Raw genomic sequence first — 27,624 nt, forward strand, 5'->3', positions numbered from 1 at the left:
AACAATTATCATATTTGGCCTGTCTGCTGATATCTTTTGTTGCAGCATTGATATTCATTTAACTTTCAGCCTTTAGATTCAAGGCCTGGCCTTACACCCAACTGTCAAAACACCTGAGCATGTCATATTTCAAATCAGTATTTCAGGTACAAGAGGAAGTTCTCTGTATGGAAAAAGATTGGTAACCATTTTGCAGAACTTTTCCAGTCAGTGGAATGACTAAATTTCTGGATATTCCCATTCTAGACTGTTCCATCGATCCAACACTGATGCAAAGCACTAAACTACATATTACCTGAAGTGTTGCGACAGGTAACACACAGATTTGATAAAATAAAGGTAAATCTATTTCTGCTGGCAGCAAGATCTGTAACCAGAGTACCTGCAGTTAAGGGGGCATTATGCAATTTGTTGTGATCAGGTTGCATTTCCTGAAGGGCAAATTGACCTGCAACCACCAGAAAATGGTGACATTTGCAGAAGGGTTTAAGGCATGAGAACAAGACCAATTACATTGCTCTTTGCAGGAGCAAGCTGAAAAGGCTGTTGAGCCAAATTGCAAAGCACAGGATTGTAAACAGGACCAGTTACTGAAATTATTTGAATAAACTTACATTCCATTTCATCTGATCCATCGGTACAATGTTTTTCACCATCACAAACTTGTTCATTCAAGATGCAGTCAAAACCATCAAGGCATGGCCAATTCTGCTTTGGACACCCCATGGCTTCACAAGTACTATCACTGACATGGCGATATCCTGTGGAACATCTGCAGGTTCTACCTCCAGGGTGTGGTAGGCACAAATGTTTGCAGCCACCATTTCCCTCTGAACAGAAATTATTTCCTGCAGCAAATTTAGAAAATGTCAGTATTTTTTATTGTACACTACTGTGAGTGGGTAATCACAGTAGGGCTTACTAGAATGGTAAAATAGAAAACATTCAAAACTTGAGATTTTTAGCTAAAGATCATTTGCCTTTATTTTACAGACTTCCAATTTAGAACAGGCAAGTCAAACAACCAATCTGATAACAATGTTAGAAGTTCAGCTTTGGTGATATATCTTTACAGAGTTATTCCAAGATAAACACCTGCTGGAGTGTCCCAGTTTAAAACCTTGGTATATAGCTAGTTGATAGAATCTTACCTCGCTGTCTGTTATATATTTTAAGGCCAATAATTTTCTGTTCCACTTCAAACCACTGCTTCTCCTGTCCATTTGCACTGTACCACAATTTTGTGTAACCTGTCAAGAAATAACTTAGAATTATGATGCAAGGCATGAACCAGAAATCATGGTCAGATGTGAAAAGCTTACCACTATGTACTGTTGTCCAGAACAGCGCGTTCTCCCAATATGCAAACACAGAATGAGCCTCAAGGCCTGCTTTCACTTCTTGAAATTCTGAACCATCCAAGAGAATACTGTCAATAACATTATTATCTGAAGAACAAGAATAAAGTTACAACTGGTTATTAGAGAGCAGGATTAGTCTTCAGTCCAATATTAGAGTTCAAGTTTGAAGATTGCAGTATTGGGTAATTCCTGACTTGCAGTCTTGCCAAGTGCAACTACAATATCATTCCAATTACATTAAATATCATGACTTGTCGGGCACAGATAGACAAAATATGGAGTTTAAGCTTGGTTAAAAGACTAAAATGTAAAATACATTAGTGTTCAATAGTGTAACTGTCAATTGTTCTTGCACAGAATACTCCCCTCAATGATGATTTAAACAGTTTCTAATTCCCATTGATAAACCATAGGACCACCCAAGTTAAATATTAAAAGCATTGAATACATTGTGTATTAGAATGAAATGGAGAGAATCAGAAACAGGTTCCCAACCAGGAGTTAAGTCATGGAGCTAGCTCATTTAACTAGAAATGACGGCTTACAGAATGTTTCAGTAGCTTGAGCTATAGGACTCATACAATTTTGAACCTGGACAAGTCTTAAAATGTTAAGGACACCATAAAATACTCTTGCAATTTCCTTCATTTTAAGACTTGTCAAGGTTCAAAATTGTGGAACTGTAGATGCCTGCGGAAGAACAGGCAGCTACCATAGGCTGAATTTACCAAAGACTAATATCCCAGCTTCTGCCTATGCACTTATCAGGAAGGGTGCATATCCTGGCATGAAGAAAACCTGGTTGAGTAGGACAGTTAAAAAACTGCTTGGAACATTTACACGCTATGAACGAGGGTGGTTAAAATGTTAAGGACACTATAAAATATTCTTCGAGGTTTTTGAGAGGAGAGGCATAGGCCGTGGGTAAATTTGTTTTGTAGTTTATTCTTTTTTCCTTTGTTATTGTGTGTTTAAAGCAGTGAGGATGCCAGCAGGATAGGGAAATGCTCCTTTTGTGGGAGGTGGCAAGGCTGGGAGATCTCCAGTGCTGCTGATGACTACTCCTGCGAGAAGTGTATCCAGCTGCAGCTTCTAACAGACCACGTTCAGGAGTGGAACTGGAACTGGAACTGAATGAACTCCAGATCATTCCGGAGGCTGAAGTGAAGTGAAGTGATACAGGAAGCTAGTTGCAGCCAAGGTGCAGGACACAGGTAACTGGGTGACTGACAAAAGGGGGAAAGGGGATAGGCAGCCAGTGCAGAGCACCCCTGTGGCCAATCCCCTCAACAACAGGCTTGGATACTGTCGCGGGGGTGATGACCTAGCAGAGGAAAGACACAGCAGTCAGCTCTCTGGCTCTGTGGCCCAGAAGGGAAGTGGGGAGAAGGGGCAACCTGCAATGATAGGTTATACACAGTTTGGGGAAACAGAAGGGGGGTTACGTGGATGAGAACGAGATTCCGAGATGGTATGTTGCCTCCCAGGTGCCAGGGTCAGAGACATCTTCGATCGAGTCCACGGCATTCTTATGTGGGAGGTGAGCAGCCCGAGGTTGTGGTCCACGTCGGTACCTAATACATGGTAGGCAGGGTGATGTGGTCCTGCAAAGTGAGGTCAGGGATTTAAGTGCTAAGTTAAAGGACAGAACTTCCAATGATGTGATCTGAGGATTGCTATCCATGCCATGGGCTACCGAGGCCAGAAATAGGAAGATCACAGAGTTTAAGGAGTTGATTTATGAGGGAGGGCATCAGATTTTTGGATCATTGAGCTCTCTTACAAGGAAGGTGCAACCCGTACAGAAGGGATGGTTTTTCACCTGAGCCAAAAGGGGAACTAATACCCTCGTGGGAAAGTTTGCTAGTGCAGCATGAGATGAATTGAAACCAGCAGTGCAAGGGGATGGGAACCAGGATGCCAGAACAGATAGTACAAACATTATAGATTGCTTGTGGAGAAAGAAGCTGTAAAGCCTGCATACTATTTCAGGAATCAAAAGGATGAGCATGGTGGGACTTACGTGCTGAGTTGCATATATTTCAGTGTAAGAGTATTGTAGAAAAGCCATGGATCAGCACGTGGGATTATGATATTGTAGCCATTAGTGAGATTTGGTTGCAGGAGGGGTAGGATTGGCAGCTCAATACTCTAGGGTTCTGTTGTTTCAGATGTGACAGAGAGGGAGTGATTGTGTCATGGCAGAGCTCAGACAGGGCACTCTGGAGGGCTCATCTAGTGAGGCTTTATGAGTAGAACTGAGGATTAAGAAAGCTTTGACCACATTAACGGGATTATATTATAGACCATCCAACCATCCATGGGATTTAGAGAAGCAAATTTGTAGAGGAATCGGGAACATAAAGTTATGATAGTAGGTAATTTTAGTTCTTCACAGATTGACTAGGACTCCTATACTGGAAAAGGGCTGGATGGGAAAGGATTTGTCAAAGGTGTTCAGCAAAGTTTCCTCAAGCACGACCTTGAAGTCCCAACTGGAGAGATCTCCTATTAGGGAATGAGACAGGGCAGAAGACAGTCTGGGTAGCAGAACACTGCAATGAGTGATCATAATGCCATTAGTTTCAAAGTAATTATGGAGAAGAATAGATTTGGTCCTCATGTTGAGATTCTAAATTGGGGAAAGGCAAATCTTGATGGTATCAAAAAGGATCAGACAAAGGTGGATTGAGACAGGTTGTTTTCTGGTAAATGTGTATTTGGTAAGTGGGAGGCCTTCAAAAGTGAAATTTTGAGAGTACAAAGTTGGTATGTTCCTGTCAGAATAAAGGGCAAGGATGACAGGTTTAGAGAACCTTGGTTTGAGAGATTTTGAAACCCTAGTTAAAAAAAGGAAGTGCATATAGATCTAGGCAGGCAGGAACAAATGAGGTCCTTGAGGTGTATAAGAAATGCAAGAGAACAGTTAAGAAGGAAGTCAGAAGGGCTAAAAAAAAAAAGGCATGAAGTTGCTCCAGACAAGGTGATGGAGAGTTCTAAGGGACGCTACAAAGATGTGAAGAGCAAAAGGATTGCAAGGGACAAAATTGGTCATCTGGAAAATCAGAGTGGTCTTCTATGCGTGGAGCCAGAAGAGATGGGAGAGATCTTAAGTTAATTTTTTTGCATCTGTATTTACCTGGGAGACAGACATATAGTCTCTAGAATTGAGGCAAAGAAGCAGTGAGGTTATGGATTCTACACAACTTACAAGAGGGGGAGGTTTTTGCTGTCTTGAAGCAAATTAGGGTGGACATCCCCAGGCCTGACAAGGTGTTCCCTTGGACCTTGTGGGAGGTTGGTGCAGAAATTACAGGGGCCCTGGCAGAGATATTTAGAACATCCTTAGCCACAGGTGTGGTAGCAGAGGGTTGGAAGATAGTTAAATTGTTCTGTTTAAGAAAGGCTTTAAGAATAAGCCAGGAAGTTTTAGGCTGGTGAGCCTGACATCAGCAGTGTGAAAGCATTGGAAGGTATTCTAAGGGACCAGATAGACAGTAAGAGTATTTGGATAGACAGGGCTGATTAGGGAATAGTCAACATGGCTTTGTGCATGTTTAGTACCGTCCAACCAATCTTACAGGGTTTTTCAAGGAAGTTACCAGGAAAGTTGTTGAAGGTAAGGCAGTGAATGTTGTCTACATGGACTTTAGCAAGGTCCTACATGACAGATTGGTCAAAAAGATTCAGTGAATTGACATTCAAGATGAGGTAGTGAATTGGATTAGACGTTGGCTTTGTGGGAGAAGCCAGGGAGTGGTAGTACATGGTTGTCTCTCTGACTAGAAGCCTGTGACTTGTGGTGTGCGACAAGAATCAGTGCTGGGTTTATTGTTGTTTGTCATCTATGTCAATGATCTGAATGATAGTGTAGTTAACTGGATTAGCAACTTGTGGATGACACCAAGATTGGGGGTGTAAAGGACAGCTAAGAAGACTATCAAGACTTGCAGTGGCATCTGGACCAGCTGGAGAAATGGGCTAAGAAATGGCAGATGGAAGTTAATGCAGACCAAGGTAAGGTGTTGCACTTTGGAAGGACCAATCAGGTTTGGTCTCACATGAAAGCAGTAGGGCACTAAGGAGTGCGGTAAGACAGAGGGATCTGGGAGTACAGGTCAATTATTCCTTGAAAGTGGTGTCACAAGTGTTCTCAAGAAAACTTTTGGTATATTGGCCTTCATAATTTAATGTATTGGTTACAGGAGTTAAGATGTTATTTTGTATTGTAGAAGACGTTGGTGAGGCATAAATAAGTTGGTGCAGTTTTAGTCACCTACCTACAGGAAAGATATAAATAAGACTGAAAGAGTGCAGAGAAAATTTACAAGTATGTTGCTGGGATTTAAGGACTTGAGTTATGTGGAAAGATTGAGACCAGGTTAGGATATTACTCCTTAGAACGTAGATGATTGAGGGAAGATTAGATAGAAGTATAGAAAATTATGAGGGGTATAGACAGGGTAAATTCAAGCAGGCTTTTCCCACTGAGTTTGGGTGAGACTACAACTAGAGATCATGAACTAAGGGTGAAAGTTGCAATATTTAAGTGGAACGTGATGGGTAACTTCCTCAATCAGAGGGTGGTGAGAGTGTGCAATGAGTTGCCAGCGCAAGTGGTGGATGCGGATGTGGATGGTGATTTCAATATTTGAGAGAAATTTGGATAAGTACATGAATGGGGAGGGTATTATCTGGGTAAAAATCGGTGAGACTAGACAGATTAATAGTTCAACATGGTCTAGGTGTGCCAACACGCCTGTTTCTGAGCTGTAGTGTTTTCTGACTCTATGACTTTAAAACTGCTTCAAAAGCAGAGTAGATTAGTCTAAGCTCAAGCAGTCCTCAAGTTTACTAACTGCATTTTAAAAGCTCTTTACGAGCACTTGCCCAAGTCAATCCAATAAAGCCGAGTGCCAGATTCTGTAATTGCCAGTCCAGTTGGAAGGCGACACTTTTTCCAAACAACGTTTCGGTTCTGTCCATCCATAAAAGAACATTCAATCCTTGGACCATCTCCTTGGTTTTCTGACCCCCACTCAGAGAAACACATGATGCCTGAAGGGGGATGTAATACAAGAGAAGTTGAACGACTAAGGTGCTCTATTAACACAAGTCGATAAAGGCCATTGAGAGATGCCAGTTCAATTCCACAAGGTTTGCTGGTGATCCAGTAGAGATTTTTGCCTAACCAGTCCACTGTTAAAGAGATGATCTCATTATTAGACTGGAGAATCTTCTGCCATGAAGAAATATTAGGCCTCATCACCAGTTGACCAATAAGACCTTGATCAGACCCTGCAAAGTAGAGCACTTTGTCTTTCCAGATATAATCAGCAGAAGTCACTTGAATGTTAATCAGCTGGTGGACTAAGTGTTCTGGTAAATTTTTCAATCCTTTATCTTGATCAAGATGATTCAGATGTATCTAGAAGATTACAATATACTGAAATTAATGTCAAAATTACAATCCTTTAAGGTAGTAACTGAGATGAAGCACTACTTTACTGAAACTAGATAAACGTTGTCCTATAATTAATTATAACAGGCAAGAAATAAAAGTCTGCCCAAGTACTGCAACAGCTTGACTTTTTGGTTGGTGTAACTGGAAAACTCCTACTTTCATCTAATAGGTCATCTTATCAATCCAAACAAAATCATATCAATTCAAACTGAAGGACTTTCCTCATCCAATTGGTTCTTATATTAATAAAGAATCAGATAAGTAGCTTAGAAAGGGATAAAAATTTAACTTCAGGTAACATGGAGACAAAATAGAAAGTGTGGTGAATACAGGAATGATGGTGTTATCTTTAAAAGCATGCAAAATGCAGTAATAAGCTAGATGATCAAAATGGCAGATTTAGCTTTAGTTCTCACACCTACATTGAAAGTTACAGTGAAATGTATCATTTCAACTTCTTTAATATTCATTGGCAGTTCCTCAGTGCAAAAGGATCAGATGGAGCAGAATTTGTTAGGTATGTCCAGAAAGGATTCCTGTCACAATATATATACAGTCCAACTGGAGGAGAGGCCACACTGGATGTGGTTCTAGGTGATGAATCATGTCAGGTGTCAAATTCCTTGGTGGGTAACATCCCACCCACCCTGGTCATGGGCCGTTTTGACCTACTACAACCACTACTTTATCATTTCTTGTCAGTCACCTTATTTATAGACAATGCTGTGCCTAGCATCACTTTATGGACATACAATCAACCTCTGTATATACAATAAGATATCTTAAGTATTTATATTCATTGTGTTTTTATTATTATTGTAGTCTTCTTATTGTGTTTCTTCTTGTGCTGCATTGGAATTGCAGTAGGAATTATTTTGTTCTCCTTCAGATTTCTGTACTGGAAATGATTCAACAATCTTGAATGCTTGAACACTCTTCAATACAGTGATAAACCTGTCTTACATTCTGCTTATACAGATCACCTCTTCACACAGTACACTGAGGCAGAGCAAGGTAATCCAACAGCAATGCAGAATGAAGTGTATTCTGAACAAGGCTCATAATGAGGTGCATTGTGAAGTCAAGCGTCTATTTTATTGTACTAGGCAACCATTTAAGTCTCATAACGGTAGTGTAGAAGCTGTTCTTGAGCCTGGTGGTTCATGCTTTGGCTCCATTGAATTGAATTGAATTGACTTATTTCTTATATCCCTCACATATACGAGGAGTAAAAACCTTTACGTTACGTCTCCATCTAATTGTGCAATCATAGTAATTTATAGTAATTTATAATAAATGGAACAGTCAATGTAATATAGAGTACACTCAAATCAGTGTAAGTTCATCAGTCTGATGGCCTGGTGGAATAAGCTGTCCCGGAGCCTGTTGGTCCTGGTTCTTATGCTGCGGTACCGTTTCCCGGATGGTAGCAGCTGGAGTAGATTGTGGTTGGGATGGTTTGGATCCTCAATGATCCTATGGGCCCTTTTTACACACCTGTCCTTGTAAATGTCCTGAATCATGGGAAGTTCAGAACTACAGATGCGCTGGGCTGTCCGCACCACTCTCTGCAGAGTCCTGTGATTAAGGGAGGTACAGTTCCCATTCCAGGCAGTGATACAACCAGTCAGGATGCACTCAATTGTGCCCTTGTAGAAAGTTTTTAGGATTTGAGGGCCCATACCAAACTTCCTCAACCGTCTGAGGTGAAAGAGGCACTGTTGTGCCTTTTTCACCGCACAGCTTGTGTGTACAGACCACGTGAGGTCCTCGGTGATGTGGATGCCGAGGAACTTGAAGCTGTTTACCCTCTCAACCCCAGATCCATTGATTTCAATAGGGGTTAGCCCGTCTCCATTCCTCCTGTAATCCACAACCAGCTCCTTTACTTTTTTGACTTTGAGGGGGAGGTTGTTTTCTTGACACCATTGCGTCAGAGAGATGACTTCTTCCCTGTAGATAAGGCCAATCAATGTATTGTCGTCGGCAAATTTAATTAGCAGATTGGAGCTGTGGGTGGCGATACAGTCATGGGTATACAGGGAGTAAAGGAGGGGACTCAGTACACAGCCCTGAGGGGCTCCTGTATTGAGAGTCAGAGGGCTGGAGGCGAGGGAGCCCACTCTTACCACCTGCTGGTGACCTGACAGGAAGTCCAGGATCCAGCTGCACAAGGCAGGGTCAAGGCCAAGGTCACTGAGCTTCTAGATGGAACTATGGTGTTGAATGCTGAACTGTAGTCCAAGAACAGCATACTTATACTTTTATACTTTATACTTTATTGTCGGCAAACAATTGGTACTAGAACATACAATCATCACAGCGATATTTGATTCTGCGCTTCACACTCCCTGGATTACAAATATTAAATATTAAAGATATTAAAAATAGTTAAAATTAGTAAATTGTTAAAATTTTAAATTATAAATCATAAATAGAAAAATGGGAAGTAAGGTAGTACAAAAAAACCGACACGCAGGTCCGGATATTAGGAGGGTATGGCCCAGGATCCGTTCAGCAGTCTTATCACAGTTGGAAAGAAGCTGTTCCCAAATCTGGCCATACGAGTCTTCAAGCTCCTGAACCTTCTCCCGGAGGGAAGAGGGACGAAAAGTGTGTTGGTTGGGTGGGTCGTGTCCTCGATTATCCAGCAGCACTGCTCCGACAGCGTGCGGTGTAAGGTGAGTCCACGGATGGAAGATTGGTTTGTGTGATGTGCTGTGCCGTGTTCACGATCTTCTGCAGCTTCTTTCGGTCTTGGACAGGACAACTTCCATACCAGGTTGTGATGCACCCTAGAAGAATGCTTTCTACAGTGCATTTATAAAAATTAGTGAGGGGTTTAGGGGACAGGCCAAATTTCTTTAGTTTTCTCAGGAAGTAAAGGCACTGGTGGGCCTTCTTGGCAGTGAACTCTGCTTGGTTGGACCAAGTCAGGTCATTTGTGATATTGACCCCGAGGAACTTAAAGCTTTTGACCTGTTCCACTTGCACACAACTGATATAAATTGGGTCGTGCGGTCCGCTACTCCTTCCGAAGTTAACAACCAATTCCTTTGTCTTGCTGACGTTGAGGGATAGATTATTGTCTTCGCACCATGCCACCAGGTTCTTAATTTCCTCTCTGTATTCAAACTCATCATTACCCGAGATACAGCCTACAATCATTGTGTCATCAGCAAACTTATATATTGAGTTCGATGGAAACTTGGCTACACAATCATGGGTGTACAGTGAGTACAGCAGGGGGCTGAGTACACAGCCTTGTGGGGCACCGGTGCTCAGAGTGATTGTAGAGGAGAGCTTGTCCCCTATTTTTACAGCCTAGGTCCTGTCTGTGAGGAAGCTGAAGATCCAGCTGCAGATCTGAGCGCTAAGGCCCAGGTTCCGGAGCTTAGGAATCAGTTTATTTGGAATGATGGTATTAAAGGCAGAGCTGTAGTCAATGAAAAGGAGCCTTACGTATGCGTCTTTATTCTTCAGGTGTTCTAAGGAGGAATGTAGGGCTAGAGAGATGGCATCTGCTGTTGACCTGTTGCTCCGGTAGGTGAATTGCAAAGCGTCGAGGTTGACCGGTGGGCTGTGATTGATTTGTGCCATAACCAATATCTTGAAGCACTTCATAGCAATTGATGTCAGAGCCACAGGTCGATAGTCATTCAAGCATGCCACCTTGCTCTTCTTCAGCACTGGGATTATTGTTGCCTTCTTAAAACACGAGGGGATCTTAGACTGAAGCAAGGAGCACTTGAAGATGTCAGCAAACACTCCAGCTGGCTCGCTTGCACAGGCCCGGAGAACCTGTCCTGGGACGCCATCTAGGCCCGTCACCTTCCTTGGATTTATCTTCAGGAAGGCTCTTCTAACATCCTCCTCAGTGATGATGAATCTTGATGCCACCAGGTCCGGTTCATCCGGAGGGAGCGGGACGCTCCTCTTCTGTTCGAATCTTGCGTAGAATACGTTAAGTTCGTCAGGAAGAGAAGCACCACAGTTATTGATATTCCCAGCCTTTTCTTTGCGCCCAGTGATCTCATTTAGACCCTGCCATAGTCTACCGGCATCCCTCTGGTTAGCCTGGGCTTCCAACTTGGCTCGATATTGCCTCTTGGCTTTCTGGAGTTCATGCCTGGATTCTGTGTAGCGACTGGTATCCCCGGACCTGAAAGCGGCAGCTCTAGCCTTTAAAAGAGACTTGACCTCATAATTCATCCAAGGTTTCTGGTTAGGGAATACCCGGATCGTCTTGCGAGACACACAGTCCTCCGTGCATTTCCAAATAAAGTCTGTGACAGCTGAGGCATACTCATCGAGGTTAGCTCCGAGTCCTTGAATACTAACCAGTCCACCGATTCAAAGCAGTCACGGAGGACCTCATCCGTTTCCTCCGTCCAATGCAACACTACTTTTATCACCGTGACCTCCTGCTTCAGTTTCTGTTTGTAAACCGGGAGGAGGAGTACGGCCTGATGGTCCGATTTTCCGAGGTGAGGTTGTGGGATGGAACGGTAGGCATCCTTGACTGCTGTGTAGCAGTGGTCAAGTATATTCGGGCCTCTAGTGGGGCAGGAGACATGTTGGTATAACTTTGGCAGTGCCTTTCTGAGGTTGGCCTGGTTAAAGTCCCCGGCTGTAATGAGGAAAGCCTCCGGATACCTGGTCTCAAGTTCACTGATGTTGGCATACAGTATATTCAGAGCACACTCCACATCCGCCTGGGGGGGAATGTAGACCGCTGTCAGTATGACCGAGGTGAATTCCCGTGGCAGATGGTAGGGACGACACTTCACCGACAGGTGTTCCAGGTCTGGGCTGCAGGAGCTTGTCAGTGCCACTGTGTCCGAGCACCACGCAGTGTAGATCAGTAGGCAGACACCACCTCCCCTCGTCTTGCCCGAAGATGCCGTGCAGTCCATCCGATGGATTGAAAATCCCTCCGGTCGGATGGTACAGTCGGGGGTGGCAGGGGAGAGCCAGGTCTCGGTGAAACAGAATACACAGCAGTTCTGCATCTCCCTGCAGTAGATGAGTCTCCCTTTAACATCATCCACCTTGTTCTCTATGGCTTGCACATTAGCTAGTAGGATGGTGGGCACAGGGACCCTGAAGCCCCTCAGCTTCAATCTGACCAGCAGCCCAGCTCTTTTCCCACACTTCTTCGGTGAATAGTGCATCTTTCCAGGTCTCCATTGATGCAGTGTGTTGTTGTCAGCTCTTTGAGGTAGGTGGACGTGTCCTGTGGGAATCGATCGGTGGGTCACGTCGTCAGACACTCCGGGTCGGGCTGAGTGACGGGGGAGGCTCCGCAGCCACTTCCAGCTGCCGGGACCCGGGCTGTCGATTGGATCAGACCCCGAAGCCGACACTTAACCCCGGATGGCCGGGCTCCTGCCTGAAACAGGTCCGTAAACCGAGGTCGGCGGCGGAGGCCTCACTTCTGGAAACTGTGGATGGCCACCAACGGGGCTTTACATTGGTCACTCCGGGGAAGTGTCTGGGGCACCCTGAGGTCTCCGCCGTCACTTCTGTGTGGTTGTCTGCTTCGGAGAGGTGCTGGTCAGAATGGGTCGTGTCTCCAAGCGCTCCAGCACGGTAGCAGACCGCGGGTCTCCGGGAACGTAGTGGGCCTCGCTGGTCGGGTCCAGGTGTAGTCCAGAGTTTAAGAAGCAGTTCTGGGGCGGTGGTCTCCAGCTGGGTCAGTAGCTTCGCCAGGGTGTTGTTGATCTTTATCTTTCTAAATTGAAGGTTTTGGAGGATTTCTTGGGTGTAGGATAGTGGAGAGGGCAGTTTGCTCGGGAGAGCACGCGCTAAGTCACCAGTTACTGGCACCATCTTTAACGCATTCTCACAAAAGCATCCTTCTTCTCCAGACGTGTAAGGATGGTGTGTACAGCAGTGGCTATTGCGTCATCTGTCGATCAATTGTGTTAGTAGGCGCATTGTAGGGGGTCAAGTTTGGGTGGTAGCAAGCTACAGAAGTAGTTCTTGACCAGCCTCTCAAAGTATTTGCTTATTATTGAGGTGATTGTGACAGGACGCCAGTCTAGCCACTTTTCAAAGCTTTGGTGAGGTTGGGCATATCTGGACCTCAAACCTTAAGCCAAATTTCAAAGTTCAAAGTAAATTTATTATTATTTTATGTCACTATATACAAGCCTGAGATTCATTTTATTGAGAGCATTTTCAATAAATCTATGGAAAAATAACCATAACAGAATCAATGAAAGACCAACCAACTTGGGCATTCAACCAGAGTGAAAAACTGTGCAAATGCGAAAAGAAAGAAATAATAATAATAATAATAATATATAAGTAAGCTATAAATATGAAGAACATGAAATGAAGAGTAACCTTGAAAGTGAGACCATTGTTTGCGGGAATATTTCAATGATGGAGCAAGTGAGGTTATCTCCTTTGGTTCAAGAGCCTGATGGTTGAGGGATAGTAACTGTTCCTGAATGTGGTGGAGTGAGTCCTGAGGCTCCTCTACCTTCTTCCTGATGGCATCAGTGCAAAGAGAGCATGCCCTCAGTGATGGGAGTCAGCCATGATGGATGCTGCTTTCCTGCGACAGCGTTTCATGTAGATGTGCTCAATGGTGGGGACGACTTTACCTGTGAAGTATTGGGTGATATCCACTACTTTTTGTAGGTTCAAGGACATTGGTGTTTCCATACCAGGTCGTGATGCAACCAATCAAATATTCTCCACTGCACATTTCTAGAAGTTTGGCAAAGTGTTAGATGCCATGCTGAATCTCTGCAAACTGCCAAGAATGTAGAGGAACCCTGCAGATGCTGGAAGTCAACACAATACACACAAAATGCTGGAGGAACCCAGCAGGTCGGACAGCATCTATGGAAAAGTGTAAACAGTTGACATTTTGGGCTGAGACCGTTCATCAGGACTGGAAAAAAAAGATTAAAAGTCAGAATAAGAAGGTGAGGGGTGGTGAGGAAGAAGTACAAGATACACAGTGATAGGTGAAACTGGGAGATAGGGAGGGAGGAAGTGAAGAGCTAGGAAGTCAATTGGTGAAAGAGATAACGAGCTAGAGAAGGGGGAATGTGATAGGAGAGGACAGAAAGCAATGGAAGAAAGGAAGGGGGAGGAGCAACAGAGGGAGGTGATGGGCAAGTAAGGAGATAAGATGAGAGAAGGAATAGGGAATGGGGAATGGTGAAGGGGGGGCAATTACCAGAAATTTGACAAATCAATGCTCATGCCATCAGGTTGGAGGCTACCCAGATGGAATATAAGGTGTTGCTCTCCAACCTGAGCGGCCTCATTGCAGCAGTAGAGGAGGCTGTGGACTGACATGTTGGAATGGGAATGGAAGTGGAAAGTAGAATTGAAATGGGTGGCCACTGGGAGATCCTATTTTTCGGGTGCTAGGCAAAACAATTTCCCAATCTGCGTTGGGTCTCACTGATATACAGGAGGCAACACTGGGAGCACTGGATACAATAGATGACCCCAACAGAATCACAGGTGAAGTGTTGCCCACCTGAAAGGACTGTTTGGGGCCCTGAATGGAAGAGGCGTAGGGGCAGGTGAGCACTTGTTCTGCTTGCAAGGGGAAGTGCCAGGAGAGAGATCAGTGGGGATGGACAAATGGACAAGGGAGTGGCGTAGGAAATGATCCCTGTGGAAAGCAGAAAATGGAGGGGGGGTGGAGGGAAAGATGTGCGTGATGGTGGGATCCCATTGGAGATGGCAGAAGTTACGGAGAATTATGTGCTGGATGCAGAGGCAGGTGGGGTGGTGGGGTGAGGGCAAGAGAAACCCTGTCCCTGGTGGGGTGTTGGGAGGATGGGGTGAGGGCAGATGTGTATGAAATGGAAGAGATGTGGGTGAGGCAGCATTGATGGTGGAGGAAGGCAAGCCTCTTTCTTTGAAGAAGGAGGACATCTCATTAGTTCTAGAATGAAAAGCCTCATTCTGAGAGCAGAAACTGCAGGGTCAGAGGAACTGAGAGAAGGGGGATGGCATTTTTACAAGTGACAGGGTGTGAAGAGGTATAGTCCAGGTAGTTGTGAGGATCAGTGGGCTTATAAAACATATCAGTAGATAAACAAACTCCAGAGATAGAGACAGAGAGATTGAGAAAGGGGAGGGAGGAGTTGGAAATGGACCAGGTAAATCTGAGGGCATGGGGGAAGTTGGAGGCAAAGTTGATGAAGTTGACGAGCTCAGCCAATGCAGTCGTCGATGTGGCATAGGAAAAGTTGGGGAGTGACTGAGCCGACAAAAAGGCAGGCATAGCTGGGACCCAGGTGAGTGCCAGTGGTTTGAAGGAAGTAGGAGGAGCCGAAGGAGAAATTTTTAAGAGTGAGGAGCAGTTCCACCAGACGGAAGAGAGTGGTGGTGAAGGGGAACTGGTTAGGTCTGGTGTCCAGAAAGAAGTGGAGAACTTTGAGGCCTTACTGATGGGGAATGGAGGTGCTGCCGTGCTTTGTTTGTAATTGCACTTATGTGCAGAGCCCTAGAAAGTTTCTCTAAGATAATAGCATCCAGAAATTTAAAGTTGCTGAGTCTTCCCACCTCTGATCCTTTGATGAGGACTGCTTCATTGTCCTCTGGTTTCCTTCTCCTGAAGTCAATAATCAGTTCCTTGGTCTTGCTGACATTGAGTGAGAGGTTGTTGTTGTAACACCACTCAGCTAGATTTTCAACCTCCCTCCTATATGCTGATTCATCACCACTCTTGATTTGGCCAGTAACAGTGGAGTCATCAGCAAAACTTCAATATGGCGTTGGAGCTGTGCTTAGCCACACAGTCATAGGTGTAAAGTGAGTAGAGCAGGGGTCTAAACACATGGCCTTGTGGTGAACCTGTGCTGATGGAGATTGTGGAGGGGATCTTGTTGCCGATCCAAACTGATGGGGTCAGCAGGTGAGAATATGAAGAATTCAATAGCACAAGGAGATATTGAGGCCAAGGTCAAGGACTTATTGACTTGTTTTGAGAGGATGATGGTTTTGGATGCTGATCTATAGTTAATAAAATTATCTTTGTTGTTCAGAAGTTCCAGGATTGAGTGAAGAGCCAGTGAGATGGCTGTGCTGTGGACCTGTTGCCCCGGTAGGTAAATTGGAGCGGATTTAGTCACTTGTCAGGCAGGAGATGATATGCTTCATCACCAACCTCTTAAACCACTTCATCATAGTTGATGTAAGTGTTACTGGGGCAGGTCACCACACTCTTCTTGGGCACCGGTATAACTGAATCCTGCCTACTTCAGACCGCCAAAGTGAGAGGTTAAAGACCTTAGTGAAAATTCCAGCCAGCTGATCAGCATGGGTCTTTAGTACTTGGCCAGGTATCCATCTGGACTGGATGCTTTTTGTGGGTTCACCTTCCTTCAGGCCTCAGAGACTGAAATCAAAGGATCATCAGGGAATGTGGGAGTTCGTGATTGTTCCTCCATAGTCAAAGTGAGCTCATTGAGCTCATCTGAAATTTGTGAATGTCAACTGTTATGATGAAGCAGTTTTGTCTATTTATTTCTAAGTAAAACAATAGAACCTTTCAAATCTTTTTGAAAGAGTATAAAGCTTCCTGCAAAAGTGTTAAATTTGAGAGGTCAGCTTTCAAGAAAGCTCGAGCTTGTTTTAAACTTTCCCTGAAGCTCCATGTTTTGAGACCAATTTGAAGCAACTGTCTTAGGCAGCTGCCACTGGTTTTTTTACAATTGTAAATTGATGGATCCAATTGCAGTAACTAGAGCCAATATCAAGAGTGCAAATAATCAATTCTTACTTCGTTAGTTTGCATAGAAAATCTCACCTGAGTGATGACCGTGGGAGATACCATCAAAAGAAAAGGCTCATCATCTGATTTCACACAGGTTAAATTGTCTGCCAGCAGCATTTCTGGCCCACAGTGACAGCTGCCCTTTAACCCAGGTCCCAACAAACAGAAATGTGAGCACCCTATTTTTTCACAAGGATTTGATATTGTTGGTTGCAGCACCTCATGAATTATCTGCAAGTAAAAATTCAATGTTACTTAAACATAATATGTGAGGAGCAATTAAACTTCAGATTAGCAGTAAACCTTGTTCCTCTACACGTGTTGTCTGACCTGAAGTGCTCAGTGTTTGAATTACTTGGTGGGCAATACATATTCGAATATGGTCCTGACACTTACTGAAAAACACACATCACTCAAATCCAACATTTTGGGCCAAAGTCATTTGGGTTCAGAGTTTAGGAAACAATGCAGTCCAACCACTCATGTATTAACCATTTTCCATTTTCTTTCTTTCATGTCTCAATTCAGTTTCTCATACAGGCCCGCCCCTAGGGGAGGGGAAGGGGCTACACAACTGAGAGCCCAGTACCTCATATGGACTTTTGTTAAGAACATGGAAATCTATTGCTAGAGCAATGTTCAAATGTAGCCCAATGTTACCTTTCAAACTGATCTACAAGGACAGTTTATTTGCTTTCACTGGGGTTATTGGTGAGAGTTGAAACTAGTGGCCAGAGTTCTGGGCTGGTGATCCACAGAATTGTTGGAAGTGCACTATGAAGCAGACCACATTTAACTAAATGAGCCTTTATAGCAGGTAATCACAATGGAAAACACAAAGTGCTGTCAACACTATCTGACCCACAAATTTCCTCCAATGAAATATTAATTGCTTGACTCCAGACTGCTTGTCGTCGACTTACGGGAGTTGCCTCAGTTGAAGTGCAATTACAAATTAACAATTCCTGTTCAAGAACCTTTGAGATAAAGCAAATAAGGATTTTAACAGACAAGCTTTCTTGCAAGAAAAATACTACCTTCAAGCTATATGCTTGATCATGTTTCAGGAGTACGGTCCTGTTCTTTCCAAGTCTCTTGTCAGCTTTTTGAATACTTCTCAATTCCACATCAGACCAGTATATGTTATCTTCAAATACAGCTACACCGAATGGCCTCTGAGTATATGCCAGCTGGAAAAACTGATTAAAAATTATTATTCAGAACCTTATTTCACCATTAATTAATTAAGTGGGATTTTTAACAAATGACAGTACCTTTATCCCAGTGCCATCTAAATTTGACACACCAATGCAGTGAAGTTTTCCATCTGCCCAAAACAATTTCCCGTCAAGCTGGTCAAGTGTCAGGCTGGTTGGCCATCCAAGCCCACGCTTGATAATTACTTCTCTGTTTGCTCCATCCATGCCTGCTCTCTCAATGTGGGGCTCTCCTCCAATCTCAGCCCAATACATTAGTCTACATTGTAGAAAACATATACATGATAAATGGTTCCTTCAAATCTTATTTCATAAGATTATGTTATCTCCTAGAAAGCCCATTAGTACATTCCAAATTTTAAAAAGTAGTTCTGAATGGCATTAAGTTTTATGTGATCGTTCTTGTCAGGAAGTGAATCCAGATCATTATTCTGGAGGACAACAATTCTATTAACACACTTAATTGTCAACTATCCAGCCGTTGGGTCTTGTTCCCTCCCACCAGTCTATTCTTATCACCTCAGTTCCTACTCTAAACTGTTGTGGCCGATGAATCAGAGGTTCAAAATGCATGTTATTCCATTGTGAACCAAATTATCAATAGGTTCACAACTTATGGCTTTGATGTCATTCTGCTTTTCATGTCATTGGATTTGCTTGTGGCTAGAGTGACATTTTCTCCCTTGGGAATTCCAGATGCAACCAAGTAAGGAAATTTCTAAAAAAGCACATTAAATTTACTACATAAGTAATCAGGTTTGCATATAGAACATACATACAATTTCATTGCGAAATTTAGGACTTACCCATTAAGTGGCTGCAAAACTAAAGAGAGGGGTTGCTCTATATTTGTGTCAATTACAACCACATGTTCTTTGATTTCATGCATTGTGGAGTTCAATTTTACTGCCAGAATATGACCAGATACTCCATCTGTCCAGTAAAGGTTTCTGCCCACCCAGTCAACAGCTATACAGTCAGACTGGATTCCTGGAAAGGATGACAGGTTGAACAAGAAAAAATAATTAACAAATTGGATATTACTCGAGGTTAAACCAGCAGAAATTCTCCCCCTTTCATCCACTCAAAGCTGGTAACAATTAAATACAGACCAAACTCCTTCAGGGCTTCATTTTTCATCACTTATTCTCATAATTAATCACAAATTGTATTGCAGAGAACACAATTCTGCAATAATTTACCCCCATCCAATAGGATTGCATATTTAAAATTCAATACTAATACAAGCACAGGAGTAGTCACTTGACCTTGCATGTTGCCCTGACATTGAACATCATGTCTGACACAGCTCTGTTCATTCTCTATGACCTTCAGATTCTTCCATCTTCAGTACATCTGACCTTCACCACACTGGGCGCAGGAGAACACTGCAGAGTTATTTGTCTCAGTTGTGAAAGTGTGTTTTGTAAGCCAAAACATTGGTTATTGGAAGCATAAAATAAACAGGAAAGAGAGAACAGCCAATCGAGAGTTCATTGGACTGAATTGTTAACATTCTTTTCAGATGCAGCTTGATCCAAGTGTTTCCAGCATTTTCTGTCATTTCACATAGTATTCCCAATGACTGTAAAGTAAACTTGGAATGGCTCAATGAGAAACCATAATACAGTTTTGAAATGAAAGCTGAAGATTCCAAAGAGAAGCTTTGTTTCTTAACTGACCTTTGATCAGAGTTCCTTTATCACGTTGGTTCAATGTCATCCAATTTATGCTCTTAGAATAAGTGTCAGCCCAAAAGATTACTTGTTCCTTCCAATCATAATCCAGTGGGAACATTATACTCTTTGTAATAGCAGAAATGATACTCTTTTTCTCACTGTGTAATCCATGGAGCAGGATATCATGATGGATGGATGCAAGAAGAGTAGGCTCGGCTCCTACAAAGCAAATTAGACAGTAAGCCTCTAATTTTTTGTTGCATACATAAGTGACCAGAATAATATTCTACTGCCTCCAAAGTACTAAACAAGCTAATAATTTTAATTACAGCATAGTGGAGTCAATGAATTGTAAAGTGCTCCAATTCACCCTCTTTGGAGTGTTGCTCCAGACGTTATGTTTAAAATACATTTGAACAATTGGTGTGAAAGTAGATCAGACTGATGTATTTTGTAAATTAATTTTGATTTTGTTAATTAAGATTTTAATATAAAAAGGAAATTACATCAAGATTTGGATACAATCAAAGAACTTTGCCACTGTTCATAGCAAGTCCATGGGAGAGTGGATAGAGAGTTAATGGAAGGAGGAATAAACTGGTTCTCTGGGTGACAACCTGAAACATGGTAGGAATTGGCACTGAATCACCAACCATTTACTATATCTATGATTTGTCCAAGAGACCAAGTAATACTCCCATGTTTGCAGATGAAATAAAACAACATATCTGAACAGTTCAAGTGGGTGTATACAAACCGAGCCAGGAGGGTGTAATGTGGAACTACGAAAAGCTATTAGCAGAAAGTAGTATTGTTTAAAATGGTGATATTGTTTAACGAGGCATAGGTATTATAAAGTCACTGAAGTTACAGGCAGTTGGAAGGCACGTGGTAGGTCATCTTTCCTGTCAGTCAAGAATATCTTAGGCAACCATTCAGGATTTTGAACTAGTTATATAGGGTTTTAGAGAGAACACACTTGGAATATGAGCATAATTTTGCTCAAAGATGCACTTGTAATACCGTAAATGCAGAGACAATTCAGCAGACTAGTTCTTGGGGTAACAATTCCGACATCTGATAAGACGGTAGGCTGGGCTATTTAAGGAATGGTGATCTGACTGGAAATATAACTTTCTCCAAGAGTGCACAGAAGAATGTTTCCCAAGTTAGGAGTCCTGAAGACTGACCTGATTGAAAGGGCAAGCCGTCAGAAACGTCAGAAAGCTAAACTTTGAGAACCTGAAATTCATAACTCTGAATTTAAAAAACTGTTAGTTTTCTGAATTAGTAGGAATAAAGATATGAGACTGGGACAGGAAAAAGAATAATGCTAAGATCGGCAATGATCTTGTAAGTGGTAAAGCAAGTCAGGGTGAAATACCTCAATCCTATGTTGCTTTGGTACCAAATATTTTGCCTGTTCTACATGATAACCCAAAAGGCGAGTCTGAGGTGACAACCAGACGTCAAGTAATACAGAAGGACAGTGCAAAGAGGGCATGATTCTTGCTTTTGTTACAATGTTAAAACAATCCAATTCGATCAGCTATGCCACATGTATCTAAACAGAATTGACTGCCATAAAATGTCTTAGAACAAGACCAGACAACTAGCACTGAGGAGAATTTAAAGCCATAAAAAGTGCACTTGGTAGTTCTAGGGAGAGGCAGTATGGGTCTTATAACAATCCTGTTAGATTTAAAATTCATGTGGTTCAAACAAGTCATTCAACTGAAGGGAGATGCTTATTATATAAGCACAGCTTTGGTTTGGTATCACTGCCCATAATATTCCAAATTAACATTAGGAGCTTTGTGTTAAAATGGATAAGAATGTACAAGATAGGCTCTTACATTGGGCACTGCATCTTTTGGGAAGTGGGAAATGGCATAAATGAGAATCAGTTACACTAATCCAGGACAAGTAACAGTTGTGGTAATGCCTAACAAGCATACTATGCAATTGTTCGTACAATAATCTTGAAATTCATACTTAAAACGGGCAATGGAAGATTGGACTTGCCTGTTACTTTACAGCTGTGTCCATCATTGTCCAGCAGATAATGAGAGTAACAGCTGCAGCTGTAGGTTCCATTCTTATTCAGACATATTTGACTGCAAGGTCTGCTTGTTAGTTCTTTACATTCATCAATATCAACACAGGTATGCAAGTCAGCCATGAGTTTAAATCCATTTGAGCAGCCACATGTCTGCAATACAGCAATTAATTCTGGTTCAGTTCTACATACATAGCAAATTTCAAATTACCAGCAAGATAATTTCAGATTAAGTTGTTTCATTGTGGAAATTTAAGATTAATAATGGCTGCATTGTTCTTCAAAAGTGCTTCGAGGTGGGGTGGGAAACAAAACATTCAATTGAGTACACATGCAGGTGAGAATGGAAGAGCCAGCCTGACTGATGATGTCATGTTCTTGAACATTTAGACAAGTAGTCTTTTCCTCACTATCAATGAGTGGGATTTTTAAATGTCTTTTTCATTAATTCACCCCGAGATGAAAACTGTAACTAACTTGGAGAAACTGACAACTGCTGCTCTTCATACATAGGTACCATCTCTTTCCCCTTCTTTCCCCCCTTCACATCTGGCAATAGTCACTAATTTAGGAGAAGGGGGTTGGTTTCCTCATTATTTCACAATTGCATTCAGTACATATTCAAAATTCAGCAATGTACCTCTGTCCTTAGGGCCAATTAGTATGGGAAACTAGTATTTGTATGTCCAGGACAAAAAAGTTCTGAAAGGCTACTACTCCATTACTGAACTCCATGGAGGGGCCTCCAGTAAAGAAAGAAATCCTGCCTCCCATTTTACAGCTGCCCAAACTAGAGAAGGATTAAAATTCGTATTTATTTGGAAAGAAGTCATTTCCAAGTTGGAGATCAAAGTAGAAACTCTTTCTACTGCATCGAGTTTAGAGTTAAAACTAGATCATAAACTAGTTTAAAATGTTACTTTACATCCGGGTAACAGGTTGGATAGATTCCCACTTCCAGCAAGCTGGCGACACAACTGGTTGCAGCGGCTTCTACGGGATCAACAAGAGGTGCTACCATTGTACTTAAACGTATGTCTAATGATTGCAAGAACCTGCTCTGCATTTAGAACACAAAATACTGCAAGTGTACACCATCAGTGGCGGAGATAATGAAGGAGCTGTACAACAAGCTGCTGCCTGAGTTGATGGAGGTTCACAGTCTAAAGTGAGTGGCCGTCATGGTCGCTTTTCTTGTGATCGCAAGATCCCTTTGGACATTGTAAATCTGGGACACCGCAAGTTTAATTCGTTGATTAATTGGCTGAGAGCAGGGGTGGATGGAGAAGCTGCAGGGTCACTAGGTTTTCAGCCACTGGAGGTGAGACGCCCGAGCCATTGCGCTCTACGGGGTGGGGGGCATAGCACAGTTGTAGCAACTGAAGATTGAAAATGGACTGAGGAGTCTGGACTATACACAGTTATATTTGTCTGGTTCTGTTTCGTATGTGCAAAGACTGGGCCTCAAAGCCATGGATTCGCCTAATGAGAGTCGGCTGTCAGGGTGAGGAGTGGACTGGGCATCAAAGCCATGGATTCGCCTAGCGGGAGTAGGCTGTCGGGATGAGGAGTGGACTGGGCCTCAAAGCCACGGATTCGCCTAATGGGAGTAAGCCATTGGGATGAGGACTGGGCCTCAAAGCCATGGTGTTGCCTAGATGGCTTTGGAGGCCAGTTGACAGATGATATCAGTGGTTGGGGGGTGTCTGGAGTATATATATTCTGGCATATTCTGCATCGTTGCAGTTGGGAGGGGGAGGTGGATCTTGGGACTGTGATTGTGATCTGTTGTGTGCTTACTGTGTGTGTCTTTGCACCTTGAGCCCGTAGTAATGCTGTCTCATTTGGCTGTATTCGTATATGGTTAAATGACAATTAAACTTGAATTGAATTGAACTCATTTTTTCACATAACTGGGGCAGGCGCCATCTATTGTACCCGAAAAACCCGGGTGTGCTTGGAGGAGACAAGAGAAGACTAGAACTATAGAACCATAGAACACTACAGCACAGAAAACAGGCCATTCGGTCTTTCTAGTCTCTGCCGAAACATAATTCCGCGAGTCCCATTGACCTTCATCCAGTCCATAACCCTCCAGACCTCTCCCATCTATGTATCGATCCAATTTATTCTTAAAACTTAAGAGTAAGCCCACATTTACCACATCAGATGGCAGCTCGTTCCACACTCCCACCACTCTCTGTGTGAAGAAGTTCCCCCTAATGTCCTCACTAAACCTTTCACCCTAAAGCCATGTCCTCTTGTATTAAAAGTAGCTACTTGCTACTTTTTCCCAATCTGCTTGAAACAGACTCAAACAGAAGTCACTGGTTGAATCCAACTACTGACCATTAGCTGGAGTCAGGTAAGAAATATGAGTTCAGGTAGGAACTTTCCAGAACGATCAATGACAATCCAAATTATAATACAACTAGCAAGTTTGTGCCTGTCTCCATATTTTGAGAAGCACTTACGGGTTCATTTGGAGTCCTGTAACATACATTGGTACAGTTTATGCATTCTTGCGAATTACAATCTCCACCTTCATCAGATGCATCTGAGCAATCAGGTTTTCCATTGCAGACCAAATTCATAGTGATACACTCTGATGTAGCACATTGGAATTCAAAACTTTTGCACTGTCTCGATTGGCCTTTTGACAGGGAGCAAGAGGAAAGAAAATTGGAGGTTAAGCTCAGTTGCTAACTAGTAAAACTAAACTGCTCTGGATTAGCAAACCTACGTGGGTCATGACTCACATGTCATCTCATCGCTGCCATCCTTGCAGTCTCTCAGCCCATCACAATGCCAGAAGTCAGGAATACATTGAGAGTTGTGACATCGCCACTGAAATTCCTTGCATGGCTTCTCTGAAAGTTTGCAGTTCTGTAAAGAGGAATGGCTTCAGCAATTTTATATTTTAGGTTTTTATTTTATTTATATTATTTTGAGATTTTTTCCTTATTTATTTTATTTAGGGATTTAGAAAAATGCCCCTTCCCAAACAAACCGCAGCATCCAGCAACCCATATATTTAACCCTAGCCTAGGCGCAGGATAATTTACAATGACCAATTAAACCACTAATTGTTACGCCTCTGGATTGTGGGAAGAAGCCTGGAAGGAAACCACACATTCACCAGGAGGATGTAGAAACTCCTTACAAAAGACACTGAATTTGCACTCTGAACTCTGACACACTGAGTTGTAAACACCACATTACCATGGATCCATTGGGGCTATTAGGAGCATACTTACAGTATTAACAAATATTAACTTGTTAAAAGAAAGTTAATATTCAAAGTCTATACAGGGCCGAATCTGGAACAAATAAAAACTATGCTGGAAGAGCTCAACAGAATGAGCAGCTTTTGTGGAGTCAAAAGGTGCAAATGACATTTCCAATAGGTATCCTGCATCAGGACGGAGGGAGGGAACTAGGAAAGATTGCCCTTTAAAACAATACATGGCATGGTGGATAAAGACTAGTAGGTCATAGGTGGAACCAGATGGCTATAGTCTGATGAAGAACATTAAAGCATGAGAAATAGGAGCAGGAGTCGGCCATCTGTCTCGTCAGGCCTGCTCCGCCATTCAACAAGATCGTAGCTGATCTGGCCATGGACTCATCTCCACCTACCTGCTTTTTCCCCATAACCCTTAATTCCCCTACTATGCGAAAATCGATCCAACCTTGTTTTAAATATATTTATTGAGGTAGTCTCCACTGCTTCATTGGGCAGAGAATTCCACAGATGCACCACCTTCTGGGAAAAGCAGTTCCTCCTAATCTCCGTCCTAAATCTACTCCCCTAAATCTTGAGCTTATGTCTCCCAGTTCTAGTCTCACTTATCAGTGGAAACAACTTTCCTGCCTCTATCTTATATATCCCTTTCATAATTTTATATTTTTCTATAAGATCTCCTCTCATTCTTCTGAACTCCAGCGAGTAGAGTCCCAGGTGACACAATCTTTCCTTACAGAAGCCAGGTTTTGTAGTGAGAGCAGGGAGATAGAGACCAATAAAATGGTGGCTAAGTAAATGTTGGGCGGGGTGGGGGAGCACTAATGGAGTGGGTTATGTAGAACTAGAAAATTCAATATTTTCACAACTGGGTTGCAAGCGACCAAAGTGGAATGAGACATTTTAACAATTTGCATTTAGTCTCTGTAGCAATGGAGAAAGCAGAGGACAGGTGGATGAGAGTTGAAAATTCTGTAGGTTCAATATGACATACAACCAGATGCTTCTAATTGCACCCATGCTGAATGCAAGCACCTTGTCCATATCTTGTTTGACCACCGAACAGGGAAGCCACGTTGTGGGCACAGAATACAGTAGAACATGTTAGAATAGGTGCATCTGCCTCACTTGGAACGGATGTTTGAATTCATGGATATTTTCGTTTCGAGGTTTGGGTCGGGGGAAGCAAAAGAACAGGTATTACAGTGGAAAAATGCCAGGGGAGTCATCAGAATAGATGCATGACAAATGGTTGAAATCTGTGAGGGGGCTCCATAAAATAATAAAGGGGAAGCCAAACTTCTGGAATCAGGGAACAATCGCTTGAACAGAAAGCCTTGTCCTGAGAGCATATGTACTCTTGTGCAGGTCACAGAGACCCTCATCCTGAGACAATGAGCCAGGTCACCTCTTTCCCACCTCCACCGGCTTGGACCACTTTGGAAGTCTGTCTGCTCATCCCTCACTAATTAGCCTTGTCTGCTGGCATATTGCACTGTAACCAGACATATAATACTAGTGTGTTCAACTTTCTCCACATCCCTCTCTCTACAGCCATTAAAATCCACCTAAGTGTGGCTTTATCGCGACAGTGGAGGAGGCCATGGATGGTCATATTGGAATTGGAATGGGAATGGGAAGTGGAATTAAAATGGGTGGCCTCTGGGAGATCCCACTTGTTCTGCTGGACGGAGCGTAGATGCGTAGATCCAAACCTACGTCGGGTCTCACCAATATACAAGAGGCCACACTGGGAGCACTGAATACAGTATATGACCCCAAGACTCACAGGTGAAGTGTTGCCTCACCTGGAAGGACTGTTTGGGCTCTGAATGGCAGTGAGGGAGGAGGTGTAGGGGCAGGTGTAGAACTTGTTCCGCTTGCAAGGATAAGTGCCAGGAGGAGATCAGTGGGGAGGGATGAATGGACAAGGGAATCGTGTAAGGAGTGATCCCCGTAGAAAGCAGAAAGTTGGGGGAGGGGGGAGGGAAAAATGCATTTGGTGGTGGGATCCAGTTGGAGGTGGTGGAAGTTTTGGGGAATTATGTGCTGGACACATAGTCTGGTGGGGTGGTAGATGAGGACAAGAGGAATCCTATCCCTGATAGTGTGGTGGGAGGATGAAGTAGGAGCAGAGGTGCATGAAATGGAAGCGATGCGGTCGAGAAGCATTGAGAAGCATTGATGGTGGAGGAAGGGAAGCCTCTTTTTTGAAGAAGGAGGACATCTCCTTTGTTCTAGAATGAGAAGCCTCAACCTGACAGAAGGGGGTGGAGTTTTTACAAGCAGCAGGGTGGGACGAGGTATAGTCCAGGTAGTTGTGAGAGTCTGTTGGTTTATAATAGACATTGGTGGATACGCTGAATCCGGAGACAGAGACAGTGAGATCAAGAAAGAGAAGGGAAGTGTTGGAAATAGATCAGGTGAATTTGACGGCCAGGTGGAAGTTCTCACATCCTTCCCTCCTCCAAAGTTTCTGCTTTCCACAGTGATCTAGTGATCTATGCAACTCCCTTGTCCATTGATCTCCCACCTGGCACTTCTCGTTGCAAATGGAACAAGTGTTTCACCTGCCCCGGCACCTCCTCCCTCACTACCACGCAGGGCCCTGAACAGTCCTTCCAGGTGAGGCAACACTTCATCTGTGAGTCTGTTGGGGTCATATATTGTGTTTGGCCACGCATTTTAATTCCACTTCCCATTCCCATTATGATAAAACCATCCATGACCTCCTCCACTGCCTGGATGAGGCTGGAGGAACAACTCCTTATATTCCGTTTGGGTAGCCTCCAACCTGATGGTATGAACATCACTTTCTCAAACGTCCAGTGTGCCTCCACCCC

At 43.1% G+C, this 27,624-nt stretch overlaps 1 protein-coding gene across 2 annotated transcripts in view; it reads right to left on the minus strand.

Annotated features, from left to right (window-relative positions):
- Positions 1-27,624, minus strand: part of LOC134357484 (low-density lipoprotein receptor-related protein 8-like) — a 193,278-nt gene that overhangs the window by 21,349 nt on the left and 144,305 nt on the right. For both annotated transcript variants that reach the window (XM_063069107.1, XM_063069106.1), the window contains exons 5-16: positions 24,297-24,423; positions 24,012-24,190; positions 21,504-21,690; positions 19,482-19,697; positions 18,606-18,789; positions 17,857-18,058; positions 17,620-17,781; positions 16,616-16,813; positions 6,252-6,789; positions 1,323-1,448; positions 1,152-1,250; positions 615-848 (exon numbers count right to left, since the gene is read on the minus strand). In XM_063069107.1, coding sequence (XP_062925177.1) covers positions 615-848; positions 1,152-1,250; positions 1,323-1,448; positions 6,252-6,789; positions 16,616-16,813; positions 17,620-17,781; positions 17,857-18,058; positions 18,606-18,789; positions 19,482-19,697; positions 21,504-21,690; positions 24,012-24,190; positions 24,297-24,423 — 2,452 coding nt within the window. The remainder of the gene's footprint in view (positions 1-614; positions 849-1,151; positions 1,251-1,322; positions 1,449-6,251; positions 6,790-16,615; positions 16,814-17,619; positions 17,782-17,856; positions 18,059-18,605; positions 18,790-19,481; positions 19,698-21,503; positions 21,691-24,011; positions 24,191-24,296; positions 24,424-27,624) is intronic.

The sequence above is a fragment of the Mobula hypostoma genome, chromosome 16, assembly GCF_963921235.1.
Source record: "Mobula hypostoma chromosome 16, sMobHyp1.1, whole genome shotgun sequence".
Classification (NCBI taxonomy): Eukaryota; Metazoa; Chordata; class Chondrichthyes; order Myliobatiformes; family Myliobatidae; genus Mobula; species Mobula hypostoma.